We start from the raw sequence: 24,837 nt of genomic DNA, 5'->3' as shown, positions 1-24,837 counted from the left end.
TATTGTGCTGGGCGGATCCCCAGCACCCAGCACCCAGCACCCACACCCAGCGCACAGCACCCAGCACCCAGCACCCACACCCAGCGCACAGCACCCAGCACCCCGCAGCAATCCTGGGACGGGTGCTGTTGTTGTCGTCCTCACTCTACAGATGAGAAAATAGGGGCCACCCTCCTGGGCCTGGTTCCCTCCTGCTTTCTGGGACACTTCCTGCTCCTCATTGCCGCCAGACACAGACCCTCGAACTGGGACTGTGACAGACACTGACACCCCAGTGACGCTGCTCATGTAATTGAGGGCTGCCTGCTGCCGGCGTTGTTCCGGGTCCTGTGGGTGGAGAAACTCAGTCTCTGCACGCGCTCGGCATGCCCACGTCGCAGACAAGGGAACTGAGGCACAGAGAGGTTTAGTTACGCCCTGAGGTTGCACAGCTGGGGCATGGTGAGTTGGACACACTCTTGGAGACTCCGATGAGGTGCACAGGGACACTGAGTCAAGTCCGCCCCTGGGAGAAGAAACACTGGCTCACCCAGAAGCAGGGGGGCTGACGGGCCGTTGCTGTCTGTCTTGAACTCGTCCCTCCTCACCTCAGCCTTGCGGGGCCAGCAACTAGTAACAGTGGCTCCATTTACAGATCAGGGACTCGAGGCTAGACAGGCGCAGGGACCTGCCCGGAAGAGCTGGGAGGTCACCAGGCCCTGGGAGAGGCACCCGGAAGTCCCCAGCAGATCCCCAGAAAAACACCAGCAGAGCCCATGACACACCTGTGACCAGAAGCACTCCCGGCCACCAAAGGCACACAGCCCACACCTGTCCCGGTGCCCACCTGCCTGCCTCAGACCTGTCATGGGGCAGGAGGGGCTGCCAAGCGGAGTCGGAATCCAGGGCAGGGAGTGGCCGTGAGGGAGGGGCACCCAGAGTCCAGGGGACACTGCCCACCTCGCCCCCCCCCCCATCAGGCTTTGACGGCTCCTTCTGGGCTGTCACCACACCTGTCCCACCCCACCACACACAGGATAGTCAGGCGGTCCTACTAACCACACCCAACCAGTTGCTCTCTCATGCAAACCCTCCTTGGCTCCCCAGTGCCCTGAGGAGGAAATTCCTGCTCTTTGGTTGACATTCAAGGCCCTGAATTTCTGGTTCCTCCTCCATGACCCGGTCTCTCCCATCCCAGGCTGTGTGTTTCTTTGGTCCTGGGGATCCAATCCAGGGGTGTAACCCCTCAACCACACCCCCAGCCCTTTTTACCTTGCTGGTTTTTATTTTTGAGACAGGGTCTCACCCCTTTGCTGAGGCTGGCCTCAAACATGTGATCCTCCTGCCTCAGCCTCCTGAGTCACTGGGATTACAGCCACCATGCCAGGCTTTATCCTAGGGTTGTTGCGTGTGACATTCTTTCCACCTGGAGTGCCCCTCCCTCTCACCAATGCCCCCACACTCAGTGGTTCCCAGACCTTATGACAAGTCACATCACCCAGGGAGCTTACTTAAAAGGCCAATTCCTGGGCGGGGTCCTGGCTCAGTGGAAGAGCACTTGCCTGGCACGCGTGAGGCCCTGGGTTCGATCCTCAGCACCACGTAAAGAGGAGTAAAGTAAAGTGTGTCCATTTAAACAAAACAAACAAACAGAAGGCCAATTCCCAAGTCCCAGGCCGGAAGCTCTGAGAAACTCGCATCTGAGGGATCAACAGCTCGAACCCCAGGAAGTCGGTGGATTCCAACGTGGGATCCCAAACCTCCTGTCCCTCCCCAGAAGATGAGCAAAGGCCCAGTGGGGACCCGGCCCTGACAGGTGCCAGCGCAGAGCCTCGTCTCGCGCGTCGTGAGACGGTGAACGGTGTGGCAACGCTGTGGCCACTTGGAACAGCATTTTTCAGTTTCTTAGGAAAACAAATGTATTTTTGCCCCACAACCCAGTGATCCCACTCGTTCGCGCTTAGCCACAGTGGAAGCACGTGGCCCCACAGAGCTGCTGGCATCAGCCCCCAGCGTGCCCGTGAGCAGGAGTGGCGGTGTGCCATGTGTGTGCCACGTTCGCAGTGGGGACTCCCCCAAAGGCCATGTGGTAAGACTGAGCCTGCAGGTTGGTGCTGCTGCAGGTGCTGGAGCCTTTAAGAGGCGGGGCCTAGCGGGAGGTCTTCTGGTCTGGGGGGCGGGACCCTTGAAGGAGATTGAGCAGCTTGGCTCTGCGCACGCTCCCACTATGATGTGCCGCCTCACCACAGGCCCAAAAGCCAAGGAGCCAATCAATCAAGATGTAAACCTCTGAGACCACAGGCCCAAATAAACCTTGCCTCTTGTTAAGTTGATGATCTCAAGTTTTTGTTTTGTTTGGGTTTTGCAGTACCAGTTGTCTAAGACACTGTGGTATGTTCATCCAGTGGAATAGTACTCAGCGAGAAAAAGGAACTAACTAGGCAAACAAAGAGCAACTATTATTATTGAGTGACAAAAGCCAGGCAAAACAAGACACCCAAAGTGTGATTCCATTGATATAAAATTCTGGAAAATGCAAGGCTAATCTAGAATTCAAGAAAGCAGGTTGGTGGTTGCCAGGGGCTGGAGGATTAATGGCAAAGAGGCATGAGGGGGAACATTCTGGGGTGGTGAAAAAGTTCGCTCTCTCTCTCTCTTTTTTGGTACCAGGGATTAAACCCAGGGGCCCTAATCACTGAGCCACGTCCCCAGCCTTTTGTATATTTTATTTAGAGACAGGTCCTCGCTAAGTTACCTGGGGCTAAGGATGGTTTCGAACTTGTGATCCTCCTGCCTCAGCCTCCCAAGCAGCTGGGATTACAGGTGTGAGCCACCACGGCCAGCTTAGGCACACACCTGTAATCCCAGAGGCTCAGGAGGCTGAGGCAGGAGGATCACAAGTTCAGAGCCATTCTTAGCAACTCAGTGAGACCCTGTCTCTAATAAAATATAAGAAAAGGGCTGGGGATGTGGCTCCGGGGTTAAGCGCCCCTTGGTACCAAAAAACCTGATGTGGAAACGGAGCCCAGAGGATGAACTGACTTGCCCAGGAAACGGTGGAGCTGGGACCCAAACGTGGCGTGTGGCCCCAGAGTCTGCTCTTAGCTGGACCAGTGACCCAGGGAGGGAGGCTCAGGTTAGGGCCACGTTCCCGTGTGGCCTCTGACACCCAGGACCATCCTTCTCCCTGGCGGCTCCCTGTCCTTAGGCCCCTTCGAGGCGTGGCAGGGAGTGGCTCTCTCCAGAGGCACAAGGGAGGCCCTCCTGCCTCTCCCGGTGTCTGGCGCCTCTGCCTCTGGGGACTCGCTGCCTCCCTTCTCAAATGCGCCCTGCCTCACTCTTTAAGGATGCTCGTCACTGTGTGGCAGGTCGACCAGATGATCCAGGGGCGACAGGTTGAGCTCGCCTCAAGGTGCTTCGCCAAATTGTATCTAGAAAGAACTTTTTCTTCAAATAAAGTAGCACTCCCAGGTCCCAGGGGTCGGGCCGCGGGCCGCCGTTCACCCACTGCGGTCGGGGACGCTCAGGGGAGGGTGCTGAGGCTCGGCAGGCAGGAGGGCTGAGCTCAGTTCTGAAGTTGGAGAGCTTGTTGGACTGCCGGCCTCCACCCTGTTTCCCTGGGTTTCCGACCCGGTGCTCCTGGGTGCGCCTGAGACTTGGCCTCTTTTTGTAAACTGGGGACTGAGCCTGGGGTGCTTCACCCCTCAGCCCCAGCCCCAGCCCTTTTTATTTTTTATTTCAAGACAGGGTCTCATTAAGTTGCTGAGGTTGGCCTAAAATTTGGAATCCTCCTGCCCTGGCCTCCTGACTTACTGGGATTATAGGGGTGTCACTGGGCCCAACGAGAACTTGCATTTCTAATGAGTCCCAAGATAATGCTGATGTGCTGGGCTGGCACCCCACCCGAGGTTCCACTGTGCTGGCAGAGGCACCAGGTTTGATTCCCCCAACACACACACACGCACGCACACACGCCCCAGAACAGGAACCACTCTGCAGAAGCAGAGGCTGCCTGGACATGACAGGGCCACCGTGATCATGTGTGTCCGTGGCAAAGGACCTGCCTTCTGGAAGGCATGGCTCCCCAGGACTTAGCCTTTGTTCCCTGACTCCTGCCTGAGTGGCCTGTGCCACACCCTGTCCTGTGCTCACAGTGACCCATGTTTCCTTGCTGGTCCTGGACCCCTCCAGCTTCCTGCCTGCCTCAGGACCTTTGCACACGCCGCCCCTCAGCCCAAATGGCCTCCCCGTCGCTGCTGCCACAGTCGCCTTCATCTCCACTCAACTGGCACTTCGTAACATGCCTGGTGGTTGTTCCCTGCCGGCTCACGGGGTCCTCCCAGCCCAGTCAAACTCCTCCCTCTGCTTTTCTCTGTCACCACACCCCGTCCTTTCTTGCACATATTGTGCCCCAGAAGTACGCCCGCGTGCATGGTAATGATGGCTGGGCCACGATCCGGCTCCTCCTGCCAGAACGTCAGCGTCACCAGGCCAGGGCCTTGGGCAGGTATGTTGGCTCTGTCCCCAGTTCGGGGCTGGCCTGGGCTGCGGCTGTGTTTGCTGGGCAGGGAGGACAAGACCAGGAGGAGTGGACCTTTCCGTCGAGGAACCAAGGCTACCCCACTGTGTCACCCAGACACCAGCACATCCCAAGACGGGTCCTCGGGGAGCAGATCCTGGGCTCCCCACCAGCGCGACAGGGGCGGGAAGCTGCATCCCTGTCCCAGTGGAAGCAAGGCAGGCTGGGTTGAGTGCTTGGTGGTGGGATGGCAGGGCAGTGAGCCAGTGTCGCCTTTCAGGGGTGACAGAGAGGCAGAGGTGAGGTGGGACGGAAGGAGGCAAGAGAGGAGGAGGGACGGATTCAGAAGAGCCAGAGCCAGAGTCAAAGATAGAGTCCGAGTGCTGGGCATGGTGGTGCACGCCTGGAATCCTAGTGGCATGGGAGGCTGAGGCAGGAGGATCGCAAGGTTGAGGCCAGCCTCAGCAACTTAGCAAGACCCTGTCTCAAAACAAAATATGAAGAGCACTGGGGCTGTAGCTCAGTGGTAGAGCACTTGCCTAGCATGTGTGAGGCACTGGGTTCAATTCTCAGCACTGCGTAAAAAATGAATAAATAAAATAAAGTTATTGTGTCCACCTACAACCAAAAATATTTTTTGAAAAAAAAAAAAAAAAAAAAAAAAAAAAAGGCCTGGGGATGTGGCTCAGTGGTAGAGCATCACTGGGCTCAATCCTTGGTTAAAAAAAAAAGTCTGAGTGAGCAAGAGATAAACGGAGAAAGAGAAAGGGCCAGCCAGGCTGAGGCAGAGAGACTTAAAGAGAGAGAGACACAGAGACCCACGTGGGGATGATCAGAACCAGAGAGGGGTCCAGTGGATCAGAGATGCCCTGGGGCACAGGGCAGGTGACATCCAGAGGAAGCGTAGGGGTGCTGGATAAATGTGTGCCAGACGAGCTAAGAAAGGCCAGCAACCACAAGCTCCTCCTGTGTCCACCAACGGCATGATTTGCCTCTGTCCAGGTTCATCTGTGCCGTGAAATACTACACAGCCATGATCAGGAGCCAGGCTGCTTTTCATGTACCACCAAGGAACAACCACCAAGATGCACTGTTAGTCCGCGGGCATTATGCCAACACTTATGCCAAGCACAGCCTGTCTGTCTGCGCGTGCAGGCGATACTTCCCATGCACACTTGCTTTTCTGGAAGGAGACACAGACGCTTGTACCAGTGGCTGTCCTGGGGAGGGGAACTGAGAGGGGGCGGGTGGGGAGACAGGGAGGGAGGTCGGCTTTTCCATGTATCCCCTCTGCCACGGGCTTGGGGCACCTGTTCAAATAATGAACAAGATTCAGCAGCAGGAAGAAGGAGAGTCGGGGAGAAAGGGTAGGAAACAGCAGGTCCCGGACTCCCAGGGACGACCCTGGTCTTCTGGAGGAAGACCCAAGCTGTCGCACCTCCCCAAACCGCCCCTCCGTCCCCCATCCTGGGACCAACGGCCCCTCCCCGAGCCGGCTCCTGGGCCCCGGAAGGGACCGGCCAGCTGGGAAGGGAGGGGTTGGCTCTCCTCTGCCCACACCTGCGGTCCCTCCGTTGGTATAGTCACCCCTGCGGCATCGTATGTGCAGGGACGCCCCAGCCCAACCCAGGACCCAGGCCCTGCCCTACCTGGTCCTTGCTGGGCCACAGCTGTGGTCCCCGTTCCCGGTTCAGGCTCCTCGTTCTGGGAAGCCGAGGAGTTGGCAGGCCGCTCCCCGGACATCCTGCAGGGCCCTCTCTACAAAGGCCACACTCGCGGGCTCCAGGACGTGTCTTTGGGGGGCGCCGTTCAGTCCACTCACCGAACCAGGGGTCAGCAAAGGCCCTGGGCACAGGAGGGCTCGATGGCGCCTGACTATTCCTGTCCACGAGATTGGGTCCTTTCAACTCTAAGAGCTCTAGCATGGAAGTGGGGGCTCCTCAAAAGTAATAAAGTCGGAGCACCTGGCACCTGGGAGGTGCCCTTACAGCCCTGCATGTCTGGCCCGCACTTCAGGGCCCTCCTCACCCGCTTGCTACTCCTGTCACCTGCCTGCCACGGGGATGTTGGATGTGAGGCTCCTGGGACGGGGGAGGCAGCTCCACCCCAGCCCACCGTTGGCCCTCCCGGCCGGGACTCCTGGGCCAGACCCTTTTCCTCCACAGAGCTCAGTCTCCACATCTGTGAAATGGATCTTCTTGATAAGTAGTGGGGTGTTGCCAGGAGGCAGGCGTGACACGTGGCATCAACGAGGAGTCAGTCACCGGGGCAGGGAACTGCCAGGCGGCCCCGTGTTCGCCCCTCCCGTGCTCCGTCCTGGCTGCACGTGGAATCACCTGGATTTCTTTTTCGTATATCTATCCAAGAGTGATTCACCACTGAGCCGCGTCCCAGTCCTTATACATTTTTATTTATTTTTTGGTTACGGGGGATTGAACTCAGGGGCACTCAACCACTGAGCCGCATACCCAGCCCTAGTTTGTATTTTATTTAGAGACAGGGTCTCACTGAGTTGCTTAGTGCCTCACTTTGGCTGAGGCTGGTTTTGAACTTGCAATCCTCCTGCCTCAGCCTCCCGAGCTGCTGGGATTACAGGCTCTGTCTGCCTTACCGGTTTCCCCCACTGACTGGTGGGGTCGTCCTCTCCTAGGAAGCTTCTGCATGAATCTGGCTCTGCCTCTTGGTTCCCTGTTGTGTCATTAAGTGAAAATTTCAGTGAGGCCAAGAAAGTTCAACGAACCACAGGGGTGAAGAATCACAATTCCCGAGCAATGGAATTCTTAGCGGGATAGAAAGCTGTCCAGAGTAAAGACTACCTTTCCCAGCCTGCCTTGCGTCTGGGCACAGTTGTGTGACTGAGCGTTGGCCAATGGAGAAATGATGCACTTCTGGTCAAGCCCTTGAAGGGGTAGAGCCTCGTCTCTCCTGCCCCTCTGTGGTGGTGGAGGCCATTTGTACCTTATCCCATGTGCAGCGCCACTTCCAGGATGAAGGATCAAGGTGGAAGGTCACTGGGACTCTGATGCCTCAGAAGGGCAGAATCCTGCACGGCTGGTGGCCCCACAGAGCAGTGTGGGCCTCAGGGGGTTCCACACTTGAACAGGCCGGGACTATAGACTGCTGCTGGCATGGTGGCACATACCTGTAGTCCCAGAGACTCAGGAGGCTGAGGCAGGAGGATTGCAAGTTGGAGGCCAGTCATTCAGTGCTTCAAAATAAGTAAAAAGGACTGGAGATGCAGCTCGGCGGTAGAGCACCCCCGTCTTCAGTTCCCAGCATGGTCAGGGGGTACGGATTGCTTGGTTCCACCCAGTTTCTGAATCAGCCTGGGGTGGGCCCCAGAAATTTGCATTTCTCCGTTCCCAGGGCTGCTGCTGGTCCCGAGCTGCAGTTCGAGCAGGACTGGTTGGACCTGTTTAAATGGCTCACTGGGGCCTCTGTAACCGCCCCTGGCCTGCAGCCTGACTAACCCACCTCCGACCTCCGTCTGGACCTGGGCCTGAGCATCGCGGCACCTGGCCAGCTGAGCAGACGGTCACTGCTGGTGGAGTGGGGGGCCTGGCCGATCACACTTGGACAGCGCGCACTGCCCTCTGAAGGCTCCCGCTCGGCTCAGCCTGAGGTGCCGCTCTGCACGCACCCTCGCCAGCTCTGCCAGCAGGAGGCACTTGAAGCGCAGGATGCAAGCAGGAGGAGCCACTGGGCTCTGGCCACAGCAGAGGCGAGGGGGCCTTCCAGGGTCTGTGCAAGTGACTCCTTGTCCCCAGGCACGTGGGTGGGAGGGAGCAGCTCGGCACCTTCCGCCTCAAGTGCAGATTCCCCGCCGCTCACCTCCACCTGCTGCGCCCACACAGCCAGGGGCTGCGTGTCCCTGACCCGCCAGGGCTGCTGCCTGGGAGCCCTCCCGCGGGACAGCAGTGGGAGGCAGTGCGGAGGACGGGCCTCGGCAGCTCCCTCCCCACCCAGGACTGTCTTCCCACCGTGGAGCCAGTGTGACTGCTAGTGACTTCGTGGAGCACGGGCACTGCCTAGTGTGGTCCCCAGGGCGGGCGGCCACGGCGCGGGGGCGTTCTGCCCCGCTGGCTTTGGAGTCCTGGTCTCAGGGCCCTCCCGCCCTGTTTTGGGGAACAACTCGCCCAGCATGGGACGCCCGCTCCCCAGTGCTGCGAGGTGCCTGAGCCCAGAGCTTCACTCGCTCTGGGGCTACAGACGGTCACTTTTGGACTTTGCTGCGGTGGTTGGAGGAGCCAGCGCTGCGTCCGGCCCTTCTGCTTTTTCCTGTTTCCTACTTCACCTTCTGCCAGTTTGGGCCCATCTTTCCCGAACGCACCCCCCGGCCTCAAGGACGTCCTCACGCGGCAGCGGCGGCTTCCTGCACTGTTCGGCTGACTCTGTCCCCAGCTGGAACCCATGGGCCGGAGGCTTGGCCGTTCTGCCTCTGCCGCTTGGGTGCCGGGGAGGACACTGGATGGGCACTCAGAGCAGGCGCTCCCCCACCCGCCTGGGCTAGGTCCTTGGTGGCAGCGGAAGCAGCTCAGGCTGCGCCTGCAGATCACTGGGCTTCGGCCAGCCGCCCCGGGCCGCCAGCCTACTGGCCAGTCTGCGGAGGCCTCTCATGGCCCACAGCACACGCAGGACAGCCTTAAGTTCCGGAAGCTGCAACTGGGCGACTGCAGCTCCTGGACTCTCTCTGGCTGGCTGCCCCCTGGGCAGGCTGTCCCAGCGCCACCTGGGCCTGGGTGCGCATTATCAGCCACAGCATCCTGGGCTGCCCCTGCCCACAAATTCCCACCCCAAGCAGCCAGGCGGGGCCCGCGGCACCCACCGTCCACACAGCACACAAAACAAGAAAACGTTTTAATAGTAAAACGACTTGGCGGGGGAGGGCGGGGGCAGGAACCTGATCTTCAGGCAGTGGTTCTGTCCCTGTGCCACCCCATAGGACAAGGATCGACTGCCCCACGTGGGGGCAGGGGCTAGTGTTATAAAATGACAATATAAATAGATTTCTAGAAAACGGAGGCTGTCCTGGTGCAGTAGTCATGTGCTGCCGAGGCTGGGGCTGCGGGGAGGCCTGACCGTCTCCCCTCCGGCCACAGCCTGTGCAGGGCTCTGGAGAAAGGCCACTCTTCAGACATTCAGGCTGACCTCCACAACGGCTCAGGGGAGGCTGGATGCCAGGCAAGGTCTCAGAGACGCCCACCCGCGGCTGAGGACAGAGGAGCTGGACTTCAGAGAGCAGACTCCCACGCACGCGCACACCCCTGGTTCCTGGTGTTATCTGCCCGCAGCGACCCTGCTGCAATTTCCAGTGATGGGCGGGCCGCCTTCCTTCCTGCAGACGGAACACAGGGAGGGCCTGTCCCAAGGGTGGGGGTCCTAGGAGCCTCGATTGCTCCAAGGCCCTGTGTTTCTAAGGGTCACAAAGTCCAAAACCAGAGTTCAGTAGTAGGGTCCCACAAAGCCCCCAGTGAGGAGGGTGGCGCCACATGAGTGTCTCGTGGGCTGGGAGGACTGGGGGACGGTGCCCTACTGGCCTCCGGCAGGGCAGGATGACCCAAGGGGCTCTTTGGTTCAGGGCCAGGGTGCCAGGCCTCATCTGGTGCGGTTCTGGCGCATGAGGGGCACGATGCTGGCGGGTGGCCCTGCCTTGGCCAGGAACGGGTGCTTCAGCAGCTCGGCCGCGGTGGCCCGCTGGGCTGGGTCACGCACCAGCAGGCGGTCCAGGAAGCCCTTGAGGGATGGCGACACCTGTGGGGGAGGCAGGCAGGGTCAGGGGATGGCCGGCACTGGGTCCACTTCCTTCAGGCACCCTTTCCTCCGCAGGTGCGCCTGGCACGTGCTGTCAGGGGGTGGAGGTGTTCTGAGCTCGAGCTGGGCGGCCCACCCAACGGACTCCAGGGCTCGCTTCCTCCCCACGTCTGTGGTCTGGGAGGACGTGGCCGCAGCAAGGCCTGAGGCAGTCTATTTTCAAGGAGTGGGTCCTCGACCGGGAAGGCCTGTCCCCCGTCCCCTGCCTCTAAGTGAGCAGACCCATCTGGGGTGGCGCGGGGCTGTGTGGCACGTATTCAGCACCTCTGTGGATGGCGAGAGTGCAGGGGCCCTGTAGACGCTGCTGTCCCCGCCTGGGCTCGGTCCCCCCACACCTGCTGGCACAGGAGGCTGGGGCTGGGTGCCCCTCACAGCCCCCACCGGGAGGGCCCACCTTGTGCAGGTTCTTCAGTCGGGGCGGCAGGTTGTCCCGGATCATCTTCATGGCTTTGAGGGGTGGCTCATTGAAGTAGGGGGGCTCCCCATCCACCATCTCAATCACCATCACCCCCAACGACCAGATGTCCACCTGGGAGGAAGAGACAGTAGGGCTGGCCGGGGAGGGACGCCAGTCCCCAGGGAAGCCCAGGGAGTGATGATCCGGTTCCGCCCTCGCCTCCCTGGACCCTGAGCATCCCCGGGAGTCTGGTGGCCCGATGCCACGTGCTCCCGTCCAGGAGCCCCGAGGTGCTGCCCGCCTGCTCTCTGCTAACTGCACTCGGGCCTCCTCTGCTGAGACGCCTGCCTCAACACACTAGGTCCCAGGTGGGTCCATGACCTGGGCTGCCAGATGAGCGGTGGGGACACAGGGATTGGTTCGGCATGGGGCATGTGACCCAAGCTGAGCCAGAGCTCGTCCTGGGACTTCAGCTAAAACATCCGGACAACACTGAGGCTCATAAGGGAGAGATGTGTCCCTGCTGGAGCAAAGGCCACTCTGAGGGACTGGGGCTGGGAACGGAACACTGTGGGGGACAGTGCTGGGATCCCCGGTCTTCACATTTTGCTAAATCTGATTGTAAGGATTTCTGTCACTCACAGGCCATTCTGAGATGTCCCCTCAGATTCACAGCAGCTTCCCCTCCCTATGTGACCCCACTCCAGCCTGAGGTCCCCCACAATGTGCTTCCCAGAATGCCTTTCTCATGGCCAGGCACTGGGTCAAATCTTGTGGATTGAATAGGAAGGAGTCCCCAGGGCCAAGCAGGTACAAGAAGAGGGACACAGGCCAAGGTAAGCAGCCGGGATGGGATGGGTGGGACTGTGGCCAAGTCTCTAGAGGAGAGTGACCCCTCAGCAACACTGAGAGCGGCCACTGAGGGAAGCTGGCCTCCAGGAAGCCAGCTCTGGCTTTTCCAATGGAGAATGGAAATCCCACCTCTCACGTGAACCCCCGGTTACAGCATCTGTGAGACCCTTCAGGCCACACCAGCCAGAAGCCCCGCCGTCCATGGCCTCCGGCCCACTGCCAGGCAGGACCCCAGCCACTTCTGTTCAGCATTGTTCCCACCGCCATGGCCTGGTTCTGGCTCAGAACCAGCACTCCTCCATCAGTGACAAGAGCACGCTGCCCGCTTCCGTCACCCTCCCTGGTAACCCCTCCCCAGACTGCCCCTCCTCAGCTCCACCACTAGGGCTGTTCTGGGATGTCACCAGGACAGCTGGGCCACTGCTGGGCTCACCTCTGGCCCGTAGGGAAGGCGGGAGATGAGTTCCGGGGCCATCCAGTAGGGTGTGCCGACCAGCGACTTCCTCCGGGGCACCTCCTTGCTCACCTGGGCGCAGAACCCGAAGTCTGACAGCTTCACCTAGGGCAGCAGAGAGCACAGGGTCAGAGGTGCTGGCCTACGGGGCAGCAGGCCCGCCTGCCTCATTCCTTGGCCTTGGATACCCTGGCTCCACGGTACAGCCAGAGGCGAGAGCAGGGCTCTGGAGCTGAGTCCTGGGGAGCTCGGCCTCCGGCTGGGGAGCCCTCAGGCTCCTATGTCTGTGGTCCTAACAAACTATAGAGGACACCAGGCGCCCTGGGGCTCTTGGGGGAAGTGACCTGAGTCCTGCACATACCAAAGGCGGGGTGGGGACTGAGACAAGTAACAGGGCTCTGTGTGTGTGTGTGTAAGGGGTGGTGGGGGAGACAGGCAGACGGACACAGCCCGCCTCTGCAACAGAACTGAGGATTTGGAACAACGGGCTCTTTCAGACTCCTGAGGGTAGCTATAGATCTTTCCAAATCACAGGCTCTCACGGGGCACCCACAACTTCAGGAGGCTCACAGATGTTCCCCAAACACATCTGTCAAGAGTCTTGGATTTTCCACCTCAAGACTGTGAAAACAGTGTGCTCTCCTCCGCCCTCATGGGAAGAGGCTGCGCTTTCCTGGGGTGCGGCGGGGCGCAACTTCTGCAAGAATGTAATGGCCCCAGGATTCCTTCCCCAAAGAAAATCACGTCCCCCTTGGCTCATAAATGCGTGTTCTGGGTACCGGCTGGCTCACACACAGCCCTGGATTCAGAATCTCAGCCCAAAACAGGGGAGACAGGCTTGGGCTAGTCTGGGAACTGGTTTCCGCAGAGGGAGAAGCAGATGGCCACAAGCTGTCGACCTAAGCACATCCCTCTGGGCCCAGGGCTAGTGTGCTGGGTCCAGGTCTGTGCGGACCCAGAGCCCGGCCAGCCTGGGCCCCCCGCGACCTGGGCTCAGACTCTGGACTATTCTGTGAGAAACAGATCAGCTTACTATTCCTTGCATTGCTAAATTGGGGGTCAGCATGTACCCCCAACCACAGAGGGACCTGGGGAATCGTAGTGGAGCCCCTTACCCTGCCATCATGGGTCAGCAGGATCGAGTCGCTCTTGATGTCCCTGTGGATGACGCCCTGGGCGTGGAGCACAGACAGGGCCTGCAGCACGGCCAGGCACACGGCGGCGATCTGCTCCTCATTCATCCTGTGGGCCGGGGGCACGGGGGCGGACAGAGCCCTGCTCAGGGGTCTGAGAGGGACATGGCTCTGCCTTGGGGTGTGGGGGGATCTGAGAAGACACACCCCACCCTGAGGAGTCCAGGCGGGACGCAGAGACCAGCCTTGATGGGGGTGGGAAAGAATCTAGGAAGACATGACGCCATGCCGGGGCCGCACAGCACTGCTGGCTCTGCGGTGGGGCCTTGCCCACAGGATCTAGAGGGGACGTGGCCCTGTCACAGGACAGGTCCATGCCAGGAGCTTGGGAGCCAGCAGGCTGGTGGTCAGGTGGGTGCGGCCAGCCACATACCTGGTGTGGGTGACGATGTCGGTGAGGGCGCCACCCTCCAGGAACTCCATGACCACCCAGAGCTCGTCGCCCACCAGGTAGCTGTTGTACATCTCCACCACGTTCTCGTGCTGGTAGTCCCTCATGATCACCACCTGGCGGGCAACCGGGGCAACCGCGGCTCAGCGAGGAGGGCCGCAGCCAGCCTCCCCTCCCTCTTGACACAGGACTGGCTCCCTGCTCCCTCTGCTCACTGGGTCACCTGGGTCGCCTTCCTCACTGCCCGATTGCAGCAGACCCCAAAGCCAGCTGGAGGCCTAACTCCTCCATTTGGGGTACACCCTTCACCCCATGCACCACCCATGCTTTCTGACCCTGACCTCTGCCCAACTCTGGGCTAGTCTGAGTGGCCCTGGCCATCAGGCTGGCCTTGGGAGGGGGAGGTGGGAGAGCCCAAGTGCACGCTGAGAGGAATCTCAAGTTCAAATAAAGGCCCCTGTGGGGATGAGGAATTCCAGGCTAGGATGGGCCAGGGGAAGGCCTGGGGCTGGTGGGGACACTGCTCACCCCAGGGGATGGGGTGGGTGGGGCCCAGGGTGCAGCTGCAAGTGGGGTGGGGAACAGGTTAGGGGGAGCAAGTGCAGAGACAGAAAGACAGTTCATGCCCCATGACCTCCAACTCTGACCTGAGCTCCTCTGGGGACTCCTATGTCAGAGGAGGGGAGACACTTCTCCCACCCAGACACCCCTTGGGGACAGAGTAAGGAGCTGCCTATGAAAAAGGCCATAGAGCTAGAGCAGGAAACCAGACCAAGTGCCGAGTTGGGGCTGGATCACGAAGGACCTGGAAGGGCAGCAAAGGGGCCAGGGCCCCACCCTGAGAGCACCGGGGGTGCTGAGTCTGTACAGCGGGTGGACATGGCTGGCCTACATGCCAATCACCCCTTGGCTCTGTTCTTGCTGGGGTGAGGGACCAGGGATGTGCTTAACCACCGTGCCACATCCCCAGGCTATTTTTTTTTTTTTTTTAATAATTTTTAAAATTTTGAGACAGGGTCTCACTAAGTTGCCAAGGCTGGCTTTGAACCTGCGATCCTCCTGAGCCGCTGGGATTAAAGGCGTGCACCACCACACCTGGCAGCCCTGGCTCTTGTATGGGGAAGGTTCGGGGGACGTCAAGCGAGGAGGCAGGGGAGGAGACTGAGTAGGAGGGGAGGGGAGGAGCTGCACGGAGACAGGGGTGGTAAGGCCTCCTGGGGACAGGGAAGCAGAGGGGGACTATCCCTGAAGGGGACACTGTAGGCCAGCGGGTCCTTGGCAGGGGGCAAGGCCCAGAGGATGCTGAGGAAGGGCTTCTGTGGGCCCGAGGACCCTGTGCAAGGCGTGGGGCGCTGGCAGTGGATGGAGACACAGTGGGCACCGTGGGGCAGCGTGGACGCCGCAGCTGCGGAAACGCGGGGGAAGCAGGGGCCAGCAGCCCAGCTCTGGCACTCGGCCTCCGAGGCGCCTCCCACCCACCTCGTTGAACAGCAGCTCGCGCCTCTGCTGCTTGCGCAGGTCCATCTTCTTGACGGCCACCAGCTTGCCTGAGCTGCGCACGGTGGCGATGCACACGATGCCCGTGGAGCCCTCACCGATCTTGATGAAGTTGTCCAGGTAGGAGCGGGGGTCCCCAGGGTCCACTACCAGCTGAAGGGCAGCCCGGAACTGCTCATGGGACACTCGCTGTGGCTCCCGCTGGGGTGAGCGGGGCCCGGGGGGCCCAAGGGCAGGGGGCCCGGCAGGGGTGGCAAGGGCACGGGCCGGAGGGGCCAGCTGGGGCTCGGAAGCGTGGGGACCCAGCACTCCAGGGCTGGGGGTGCCGTGGGCTCGGGTGGGAGGCCGGGAGGAGGACTGGGGGGCAGCCAGGGCCCCTGCTGATGGCCCGTTCGGGGCCTTGCTGTGAGGCTCTCCCTGAAACAGAAGAGAGAGGTGGCTGAGCGGGGGGCCAGGGCCGCTTTTGCTGAGCTGCGGGACAGACGCACGGTGGTCAGGATGAGTGATGTGCAGGGGTGGACTGGGGTTGGCAGGTGGGCAGGGGAAACAGTGGGAAGGGGACAGCAGGGGACGGGTTACCTGGGCACCCCGGGACGGGTGGTCCGTATCAGCCCGCGGGTACGTGTTAAAGGGCCTGCCGGCCGCCAGTTTTGCCCCACTGGCCAGATTGGCAGGCTGGGGGGTGCCGACGTCAGGCCCGGAGAGGGGGCGTTTATCCCGGGAGGACTCCTGGGGCCCTCCCGGGCCCTCCCTGGAGGATTTGGGCCTCTTCTCGGGCCCCACCCGCCGCCTGTCAACACTGCTGCCACCCGCCTCGCTGCGACTGGTGACCCGGCCTCGGCCGCCAGACTTCTCTGGGCCCCCTCTGGCTGTGGTGGCCTGCTCCTCAGGCATCCCATTTTCCTGGCGGGCGCGGGTAGAGGGTGGCGGGCTGTCTCTCCGCAGGGAGTTGGAGCGTGTCACCGACATGTTCTCAAATTCGTCCAGCAGCAGCGTGAGGGCCCCATCCTTGGCACTTTTGCTGCCCCGCACGATGGTCTGGGGTCCCAGGCAATGGCAGGGTGGGGGCCGGGCAAGGAGGAGGGGACACAGGAAGTGCATCCGACAGACAGGACGACACGACACAGAGACAAGACAGAGACGGAATGAAGAGATGCCATGGGTGATGAGGGGTGGGGGTGGGGCGGGGCCCACAGCCCTCCCAACGCCTCTGCAGCAGGAAGGGAGCTGAGGCGCACTCCCGCGCCAGCCGTCACCCCAGGACCCGGATGATGGCACCTGAGCAGCAGGCCCCCATCTTCCTCTGGCTCCTTGGGCCGAGAGGAGTTCTGCTCGGGGGTGGAGGAGGGAGGCACCCCACCCTGTGATCAGCACAAGAGAGCTGCAATCACAGGAGGCCATCAGGGCCCAGCTGGGCACTTCCTCCCTGCAGGCTGCCAGGGTTGCTAACCCCCAAACCAGCTCGGCTCCCCTGGAGGCTGAAGGTGGGGTGCAGGGAGAGTGGACATGCTTGGGCCCAAACTGGAGGGCAAGAGGGCCCTGGGGCTGCATGGCAAGTGCAAACGCATTCTGTGTCCACCCAGCCCTCAACCTCCCTGGCCACCCGCTGCCTGCCCCTGGGTGGCGTCCTGGCTCTCCTACACCCTCTGAGCTCCACACACTATGGCCTCCTGATTGCTCTTCAAAAACACCAGACACATCAGCAGCACCTGTCATCCCAGCAGCTCAGGAAGCTGAGGCAGGAGGATCCCAAGTTCAAGGTTGCCCTAAGCAACTCAGTGAGACCCTGTCTCAAAATAAAAATAAAAAAGGGCTGGGGATGTGGCTTAGTGGTTAAGCGCCCCTAGGCTCAATCCCTGGTACAGAAAAACAAAACATAAACCCCCCAGATGCGAGTCCGGCTCGGGGCCTCCACACTGGCTGTTCTCTCTGCCTAGAACCTACAGCTTCCCCAAGCAGCCCCAGGGTTTCCTCCTGCCCAGCCTTCAGGTCTTTGCTCGAAACCGGGTTTCTCAGATTTGGCTGGCCCCCAGCCCCTGCCAAGGCTGCACCACCAGCGTCCAGCGCTCCCGGCCTTCTTTTTTCTCTAGGGATTGAATCCGGGGTAGTGTAAGCACATCTGTCCATTGCTGGGCTCTGCAGGTGCCATGGTCCTGGGGGCAGCAACTGTTTTCTCCTGTTAGTTTCCAGTCCTGCGACATCTCAGTCCCTAGAGCAGCATCTGGCACACGGAAGGTGCTCAGCAGACATGATAATCCAGGGAGAAGGGAGGAGGCAGGTGGGGAAAGGCCACGATGAGCCAGGAAGTGGACCTGCTGACGGGGGCTGGGCCTCATGCTGCTGATCTTGGCAGCAGCGACACGGGCCCAGGACTACCTCTAATGTGCAAAACACAGCACTGGTGGCCGCTGCTGCCCTGCCTTCTGGCGTCAGCTGCCAACCTGGGGCCCGGCCTTGTCCCAAGATGGCAGGAGAGCAAGGAGGCCGCCTGGCTGGGCTGTGGTGAAGTCCCTGGGAGGAGTGGGGAGACACCTGGCCTGGGCAGCAAACACAGAGTCCATGGGACCTGGGGACAGTGCTGGATTGAGTCAGGTGTGAATTAAGACAGGTGCCCTTCCTCCTGGTGGACCGGCTGCAGGGCAGGGCTCCTGGATGGCAAGAAGAGCCACCTAGAATGGGCACACCTGCACGCAAGTGGCCACGGTGGGTGTGGAGGGCTGTGGGCAGCTGTGGGCACAGAAGAGCCAGCGCTCACCCACGGAGGCGGCTACCGCTGGGCTGTGGCTGGTGCGCATCATGAAGCCAAAGCCCAGTGCGGGACGAGCCGTCTCTGGCTTTCTAGGCGGAGGCACAGAAGGCAAAGCAGGGGACGCACCGAGCAGGGCCGCGTACGCACTCAGCGGCCCCAGGCTGAGACTCAGCACTGGGTCCAAGGTCAACCTGCTGGCCTCGGGTCTCCTCCCTGCCAGGGCACTGGGAGAAGATGAGTCACCACTGCCTGCCAGGGCGCCAGTCTGCTGAGTGACAGGCACGCCCATCTCTACCCACTGGGGACAAACCTAGCCACACTCCCTGCCTCCGGCTTGGAATAAAGTCCTCTCTCTGAGGCTGGCTTTACCAGCCCGCCACGGCACCCCGCACCTCTGGGCAGCCTGGCTGCAGACCTCCCCAGCATCAGGACCACAGTTCAGTTCACACAGAGGCGGGTCAGGGAGAGGAGGATGGGCCTTGAGACCACGACACGGCTCCAGTCCCACCCTGGTCAATGTGCTCAAGACGGCAGAAACCCCGTCTTCCCAGGGGCCCTCTCCTCCCACGCCTGCCTGACTCCTCTCCAGCCCGCAGCTCTGCTGGTCTGAGACGCTCCCTCTCGGCCCTGGCCTGGGTTGCCTCCTCTGTGCGCCCTATCCCAGTCTGGACCACTTGGTGGCCTCACTGTCTGGGGGCAGGATGACAGAGCTCAGGGCCTGGGGTCTGGGGCCTGGGGTGAGGGCAGGGCCTGGAGGCAGGTGTGGGGACCAGCAAGGTTCGGGCTGGGGTAAGCATGGAAGCGGGTGGGGGAGCGGGAAAGGTCAGTGCCAGGGCCATGGATGCGGGAAGGGTCAGGGGTCGAGTGTGGGGTCAGGGCTGGGCTGCTCTGGAGCGGTGCGGGTCCGGGAAGGCAGTGGGGTGGCGGTGTACCTTGGGGGCCCCAGGCTGGATGGAGGTGATGCAGGCCGGGTCGATGAGGGGCTTGGGCCGGCGGGCCGACTCCTCGATCAGGCTCTGCCACTGGCGGGGAAGCCCCGTGAACTTCTGCTCATGCTGGTCGAAGCCCGTGTGCACGCGGTGCTCGAAGTTGGATGGCGCGGAGATCTCCACCCGCTTCTTCCTCTTCCCAAACATGGCGCCGGCCCTGGGCTCCTGGAGCGGGGCCCCTGCGGGAGGGTGCACCAGGTCGGTGGTGGCAGGTCGGTGGCAGTGGGCACGCGCCCACACCTGCCTGTTCCCCCGCCTCTCCTCCGCCCTGGCCACTTCCAGACCCCCTCCCACCTGGAGGGCGGGAGGCAGGAGTCTCCCGGGACCGGATCCCGGCCCTCCTGGGCTCATCTGGGCAATCAGGTCAGGCACAGCCCTGCGGCTCTTCTCCCTCAGGGCTGGTGTCCTCCTGGCAGCCCGTGACACCCCGCCGTCTCACCTCCACACGTCAGCCCTCGAGACTCAGTGCCTTCCGGTGGCAGTTCCTCTGCTTGGGACGCCCTCCCCCGCCACGCTCCCGTCCTCTCCTCGTGGGTGCCCTGAACGGCCATCGAATCCTCCCCCACCCCAAGTAAAACGGCCCCCACGTCCCATGAGCCTCCATCACGTCTCCTTCAGAGATAGTTTAACTTGCGAAAAGTCTGGGGCGGCTTCTCGTGTCCCCTAGCCTAATATTTACATCACACCTCCAGCACAACACCTGCCTGGGCCAGGCCTGTCCGCCCCGTTGCCTCCAAGTCCCACCCCAGGGCCGGGCACACGTGAGCACTGGGCCAACACCCCTGCCCCTGTGGCCTGACCCTGGGCTCCAGATGCTGCCCTCCTTCAGCTGCGATTTCACCAACGGTCATGGACAGATAGGGCACCAGGGACCTTCACTGTGACATGACCCTGACTTTAGGGTCTGGGATTTGTTATAGGCCAAAAGGGGAGGCTGATGGTGGCAGCCTACAGGAGCCCAAGAAAGGATGGCAGAGAAGCCAGGTGTCCAGAAAACAAATCCCTCTCTGCCATTTGCTGCCTGTGACCCTGGTAAATGGCTGAAGCCCTCCATGTGCTGGCCCAACCCACAGGGCTGCCGTGGGGAACGAACAAGCAGGCAAAGTGCCCAGCTCAGGGCTGGGCATGGGCGACACCCAGTGCTGCCACCATCAGCAGGAAGGACTCGCTGGAGCCGTGGAGGAGGGGCCCCAGGCCCTGGCGCCCTGCTGCGGGGCAGCCCCCACCCAGATGTCCCAACACTTGGGCCCTGGAGTCACACAGACCTGGTTTGAGGGTGGCTGGGCTAGAAGTGCCCAAGGGCAGGTGACGTCTCCTCTCGGGGCTTCGGGTTACTCATCTGTAAAACAGGGAGAAAGCGTCCGTCCACTCGCCACTCACTCCAGGAACTCGCTGCGGCCTCCCCTGTGCCCAGCTCTTGGCTGGCTGGTGCCAGGCACAGTGGTGACCTAGACAGTCTCTGACCTCATGGGGTGTCTCTACGGGGCAGAAAGACGAGATAGTGACAGCTCAGAGTGGTCAGGCCTGGGATCACAGGGTGTGCCAGGCCAAGCCAGGGAGGGATGGCAGCGTGGGCTGAGGTGGCTTCGGAAGGAAGAGGGGACGTGGGAGTTGAGGCAACAGGACAGGAGCGATGCTCTGGTGAGGACGTCTGTCCTGCTCCCAGCTGGTTCCCAGTGCTGGGTACAGGGGGCACCCAGTCTCATGGCCCCAGTGAGAGGGTACCTGCAGAGGGTCTGCAGCCCTGTGTCCCCACCCTGGAGCGCACCTCTGAGCGGGAGGCAGCCAGCCCTGGCCAGAGAGGCGGCCTGGAGAGCCGACCAGGGGAACCGGTCTGGCAGCAGGAGCCCAGTGGGAGGCGGGTGGGGACTCACCAGCCAACCTGTCTCAGCTGGTCCCCAGAGGCCAGCGGGTGGTCAGGGCCAGGCCTGGCCAGGGTTCCCGGGCTGGTCCTGTTTCTCTGCAGGCTCTGGGCTCCGGGAGCCCAGGTGTGTGGTGAGGCAGACCTGAGGGACAGGGCCCCCTCTGCTTCCACCCCAGCCCCTTCTCTGACCCCAGGCGGGTGAGCAAGCCCCTGTGCGGTCTCTTCAGGGCCAGTTCCTAAACACTATCTGCCCTCCCAGCCGTTCACGCTTGGTCGGTCCTGGTGGCCCTGGCCACGCTCTGCTCCCCAGCTCAGCTCTAGTCTCCAGTCCCGGCTCCCAGGATTGTCCCTACAACCTCGACGGTCCCCCACCTCCACCCCTTGCAAGGAACTCTAGCTCCGGCTCCGTGTCCTGTGACCCCATGTCCAGCCTGTTCTTTATCTTGAACTTTCCATTCTTTGTCTGCTCCTTCTCCCACTGTCTGGGGACACTAAGGCAGCTCCCACGGCCTCTGCAGGCACAGTCAGCCATGTGACCCCTCACTAAACCCAGGGGAGGGAGGGACAGATACCAAGGTGGGAGGAACTCAGAGCCAAGATGGGTGGGGCTGTCCAGGGTGGCCTGACCTCCCATGGGCCCCAAGCCCCATTCATTCCCCCTTAAGCCACCTTCATATGACCTTGCAGAGGAAGGGGGCAGAGGGGCACACCTCCGGATATTTGCCTGGGCCACCCCTTTCCTCTGGGCACAGCACAGAGGACAGGACAAACAGAGGAACTGGCCATGTTTATAATGACCAGGCAGGAGCCCCACCCATTCGGTTCCAAGCCCTGCAGCTCCCCCATCAGAAGTTCTGGCCTCGAGGGCAGGGACGGGGAGTGCTGGCCAGCTGGGAACCTGAGAGCCAGGCAGTCAGGCTCCCTCTTAGTGGCTGTGCGACCTCACCACATCCGTGAAGCGGGGGACCCGACACAGCCCTCCAGGGAGCTCGATCACAATCCAGGCCACAACTCTGCCCTGCGCCTCGGTCTCCCCCCGTTAGCAGAGGGAGATGATGAGAGTTGCTCCCTGGAGTCGCACGAGCGTGGCACCCCAGTTTGTGCTCCGCGTCCTGGGACCTGTCTTCACGTCCAGCCTGTTCTTCACTCAGGAGAACGAGGCACTGGTGGCACCCCCAGTCCACAGGGCCCGGTCAAGTCAAGCTGCACCCAGTGAGCGCTCCACGCCGGCCAGCTTGACCCACAGCGGCCAGCCCGACTGCAGTGCCTGCCCAGCCCTCGCCTCACCCACATGCCTCACTGAACCAGCATCCGGCCCAGGAGGAAGGGGACACTACAAGTCCGTGCCATGGACAAGGAAAAGGCGGAGAGGAGAGCCCATTTGCCCAGGCGACAGCGAGGGAGCAGAAGTCAGCTTGGCCTGTCTGACCCTGCATCTGCGGCCATGCGAGCTGCAGAGGCCAGCGCGTGCTCACCTGCTCCCGAGCCCGATCGCGTCTGGTCCTTGCGTCCAGCCTCAGACACAAGCACTGTCATGATCCCGATCCCCAAATGCAGAAACCGAGACCCAGAGGGGGAACCCCACGTCCAGGGTCGCAGTGAGAGGCAGCCAGGATGTGGACCTGGGCAGCGGGCAGCAGAGGCTGGGCTCTGCCCACCTGTCCTGCCCAGGGCTGTGGCCTGGCTGCTGGGTTGTCTGTTGTCATCTCCGAGGCTGGCCCTGGCCATGGCCCTGCGCCCTCCGTCTTCCCGATGCCCAGACCTTGTCCTTCCTCTTGTGCCCTGGTCCCTCTGGAGTCCCCTCCTATCTGGACTGTCCTGGCCTCCACAGGCAGCAGGACACACAGTGCAGGGCTAACAGACCCGACCCTGGGGCTGCTCTGTCGTTTCTTGCCTCTGGCATGGCTGCATGCGGCAGAAAGGAGGCAGGAAACCAGCCCCGCTGCCAGATGCAGCTCACTGGGCTCAGCTCCGGGACCAACACCATCATCTCTACCATGAGGGGACCCACACCTCAGAGCAGGTGCCGAAGTGGAACTCACAGACGCCCTCCAACCTTGGTGCAGTGGCCATTCTGGGCCCCAGTTTGCAGATGTGGAAATGAGCTCGCAAAGGCGAAATTGTTCTCCAAAGCCACCAGGCAGAACCAGCTGTGCAGATGGTCCAAACCACTCCAGAGAAGGCACCTGCAAGCCCTTTGCTCCCTCAGGCCCACAGGTCCCTGCAGGATCTGCCCATCACCTCACTGCCCTCTTTCCCTCTCAGCCACGGTCGCCCCGCCCACCTTCAGACCCCAGACGCATGCCCAGCTGAATGCCTGTGCAGGGCTGCACCCCGACTCTCCTCAGCTCCTCTACAAGGGGCTCCTCTCCTCCCCCACGCGCCCCCATGTGTGTCTGCACTCAAATATCTCTTCCTGACCTTTCACCCTCTGTCCTATCTGTCCTTGCTGCACTTGCCATATACATATGGGGTAAATAAGGGATATGTGTGTGTGTGTGTGTGTGTGTGTGTGTGTGTGTGTGAAAGAGAGAGAGGGAGAGACTCTGATCCTTCCGTGTCTATCTCTTCCCTTAGAAGGTCGGCTCCTCGAGAGCAGGGACCGTCACCATCTTGCTCCCTGCAATACCCCGACACCTACAGTGCTGCCCCGCCCTGCGCAGGTCCTCGAGGAACAGCTGGTGAAGAGGCGGGTCACCTGTGCTTGCTGCACTACCTCAGCCTCCGCAGATGAGGCCAGTGGCACCGAAAAGTCGGGAGAAACACGTGGAACCCAGAGGCAGACAGAGACCCAGTGACCCCCAGGGGAGAGACCAGAAGGCACAGCGTCCAGCCCCGGCCACAGGCACGGCTGCCTCTCAAGTCCAGTGTTCGATCCTAAACTGCAGGCACATTTTGTATCCTGTAACACAGGCGGTCTCTGCCCCGGGAGCACACAAGTATGCTTCCAGTCACCGCCTCACCTGCTCATCCCACCCTGCCACCTGTCACGAGAAGAAAACGATACCGCTGCCCGTGCCTCGGCCCGCGTGACAGCGCTGCCTGGTGGGGGTGTGCCCTGCACGCACACGTGTGGCCAGAACTCCTTCGGCCCGCCTCCACCCCGACTCCAGGCCGACCCAGGTGGAACTGGGGCCCAGGGGAAGCACAGGGGACGCAGCCAGGGTCACAGGCATCTTTCCCCATCACCCACATGAATCCCTACAAGGAAGGGTCAAGGAAGAAGTGCCCGCTGGCCCTGGCCTGCACGAAGGCCCCCGCCTGGCCGCCTCCCTCAGTCACCGCTCCTGCTCCGTGACCCCACCTGGCGAGCTGTGCTCTGGCGGCGAGGGCAGTCTGGCTCCTCACTGCGCCGTACCACAGTGCCATGCCATCCCTGCTACACACCACCGCCAGCGCTGGCCACCACACCACTCCCTCCCCACCCACATCTCCCAGCTTCGCGCAGGGCTGCATGTCCTCCAGCCCTTCTAGGAAACACCTCTCCACACAAGCGACGCTGTGACACCCACCCCCCCATCAACCTGCTGGCCCGTCAAACCACAGAGGTGGACTCTGCCAGGCCCAGGGGTGCCTGCAGCAGCGGGCGGGCTGGCCAGAACAGCCCTGGGCCTGCAGGCTCGCCTCCCGGAAGGAGCGGACAGTAGCAGAGACAAATCAGATCTGGTCAGCCGGCGGGAAGTCCCAGGAGGAAAACAGGACGGTTCAGGAGGTGCTCAGGGGCCTGCGCAGGGGCCCGAGGTGGGCCAGGAGGCAGGGCTGCAGGGCAGAGAGCCACGTCAGGGGGAATGGGGGCTCCAGTCCTGAGGAGGGACACCAGAGGGTTATGGGACATGAGCACAATGACCAGGACCAAGATGGGAAAGCTGCTGGGGGCAGGGAGCTGGTGTCAGCAAAGGAACAAACTCCTCCGGCCCCTCCTCCTGGAGCTCCAGCAGAGGGACCTGCCTGCTGCCTCTCCCCGCCCCTCCTGCCTGGCCTCCCCGCTTGCTCTGCTCTAGCCAAGAGGACGCCCCCTCCTGCGTCTTGGCCACATCAAAGCCCGCTGCGTCCCCAGGAGCTCCCTACCTACTGCCCCTTCTGCCCAGAGCTGCTTGATATTTAGGTCCTCAGGGAGGCCAGACCAACAAACCCTGAAACAA

At 61.6% G+C, this 24,837-nt stretch overlaps 1 protein-coding gene across 4 annotated transcripts in view; it reads right to left on the bottom strand.

Annotated features, from left to right (window-relative positions):
• Positions 1–9,336: 9,336 nt before the first annotated feature.
• Pak4 (p21 (RAC1) activated kinase 4) overlaps positions 9,337–24,837 on the bottom strand; it is a 39,604-nt gene continuing 24,103 nt past the window's right edge. For 3 of the 4 annotated variants that reach the window (XM_047529623.1, XM_047529625.1, XM_047529624.1), the window contains exons 2-10: positions 20,097–20,170; positions 18,775–19,010; positions 15,673–16,131; positions 15,076–15,510; positions 13,579–13,712; positions 13,128–13,254; positions 11,992–12,117; positions 10,704–10,838; positions 9,337–10,249 (exon numbers count right to left, since the gene is read on the bottom strand). In XM_047529623.1, coding sequence (XP_047385579.1) covers positions 10,094–10,249; positions 10,704–10,838; positions 11,992–12,117; positions 13,128–13,254; positions 13,579–13,712; positions 15,076–15,510; positions 15,673–16,131; positions 18,775–18,978 — 1,776 coding nt within the window. In that variant the 5' untranslated portion in view covers positions 18,979–19,010; positions 20,097–20,170 and the 3' untranslated portion in view covers positions 9,337–10,093. The remainder of the gene's footprint in view (positions 10,250–10,703; positions 10,839–11,991; positions 12,118–13,127; positions 13,255–13,578; positions 13,713–15,075; positions 15,511–15,672; positions 16,132–18,774; positions 19,011–20,096; positions 20,171–24,837) is intronic. The other variant, XM_047529626.1, reaches the window with a different exon arrangement.

This window comes from Sciurus carolinensis, chromosome 16 (assembly GCF_902686445.1).
Source record: "Sciurus carolinensis chromosome 16, mSciCar1.2, whole genome shotgun sequence".
Lineage (NCBI taxonomy): Eukaryota > Metazoa > Chordata > Mammalia > Rodentia > Sciuridae > Sciurus > Sciurus carolinensis.
Note: the sequence above shows the minus strand (reverse complement) of the source record. Positions and strands in the feature narration are given on the sequence as shown.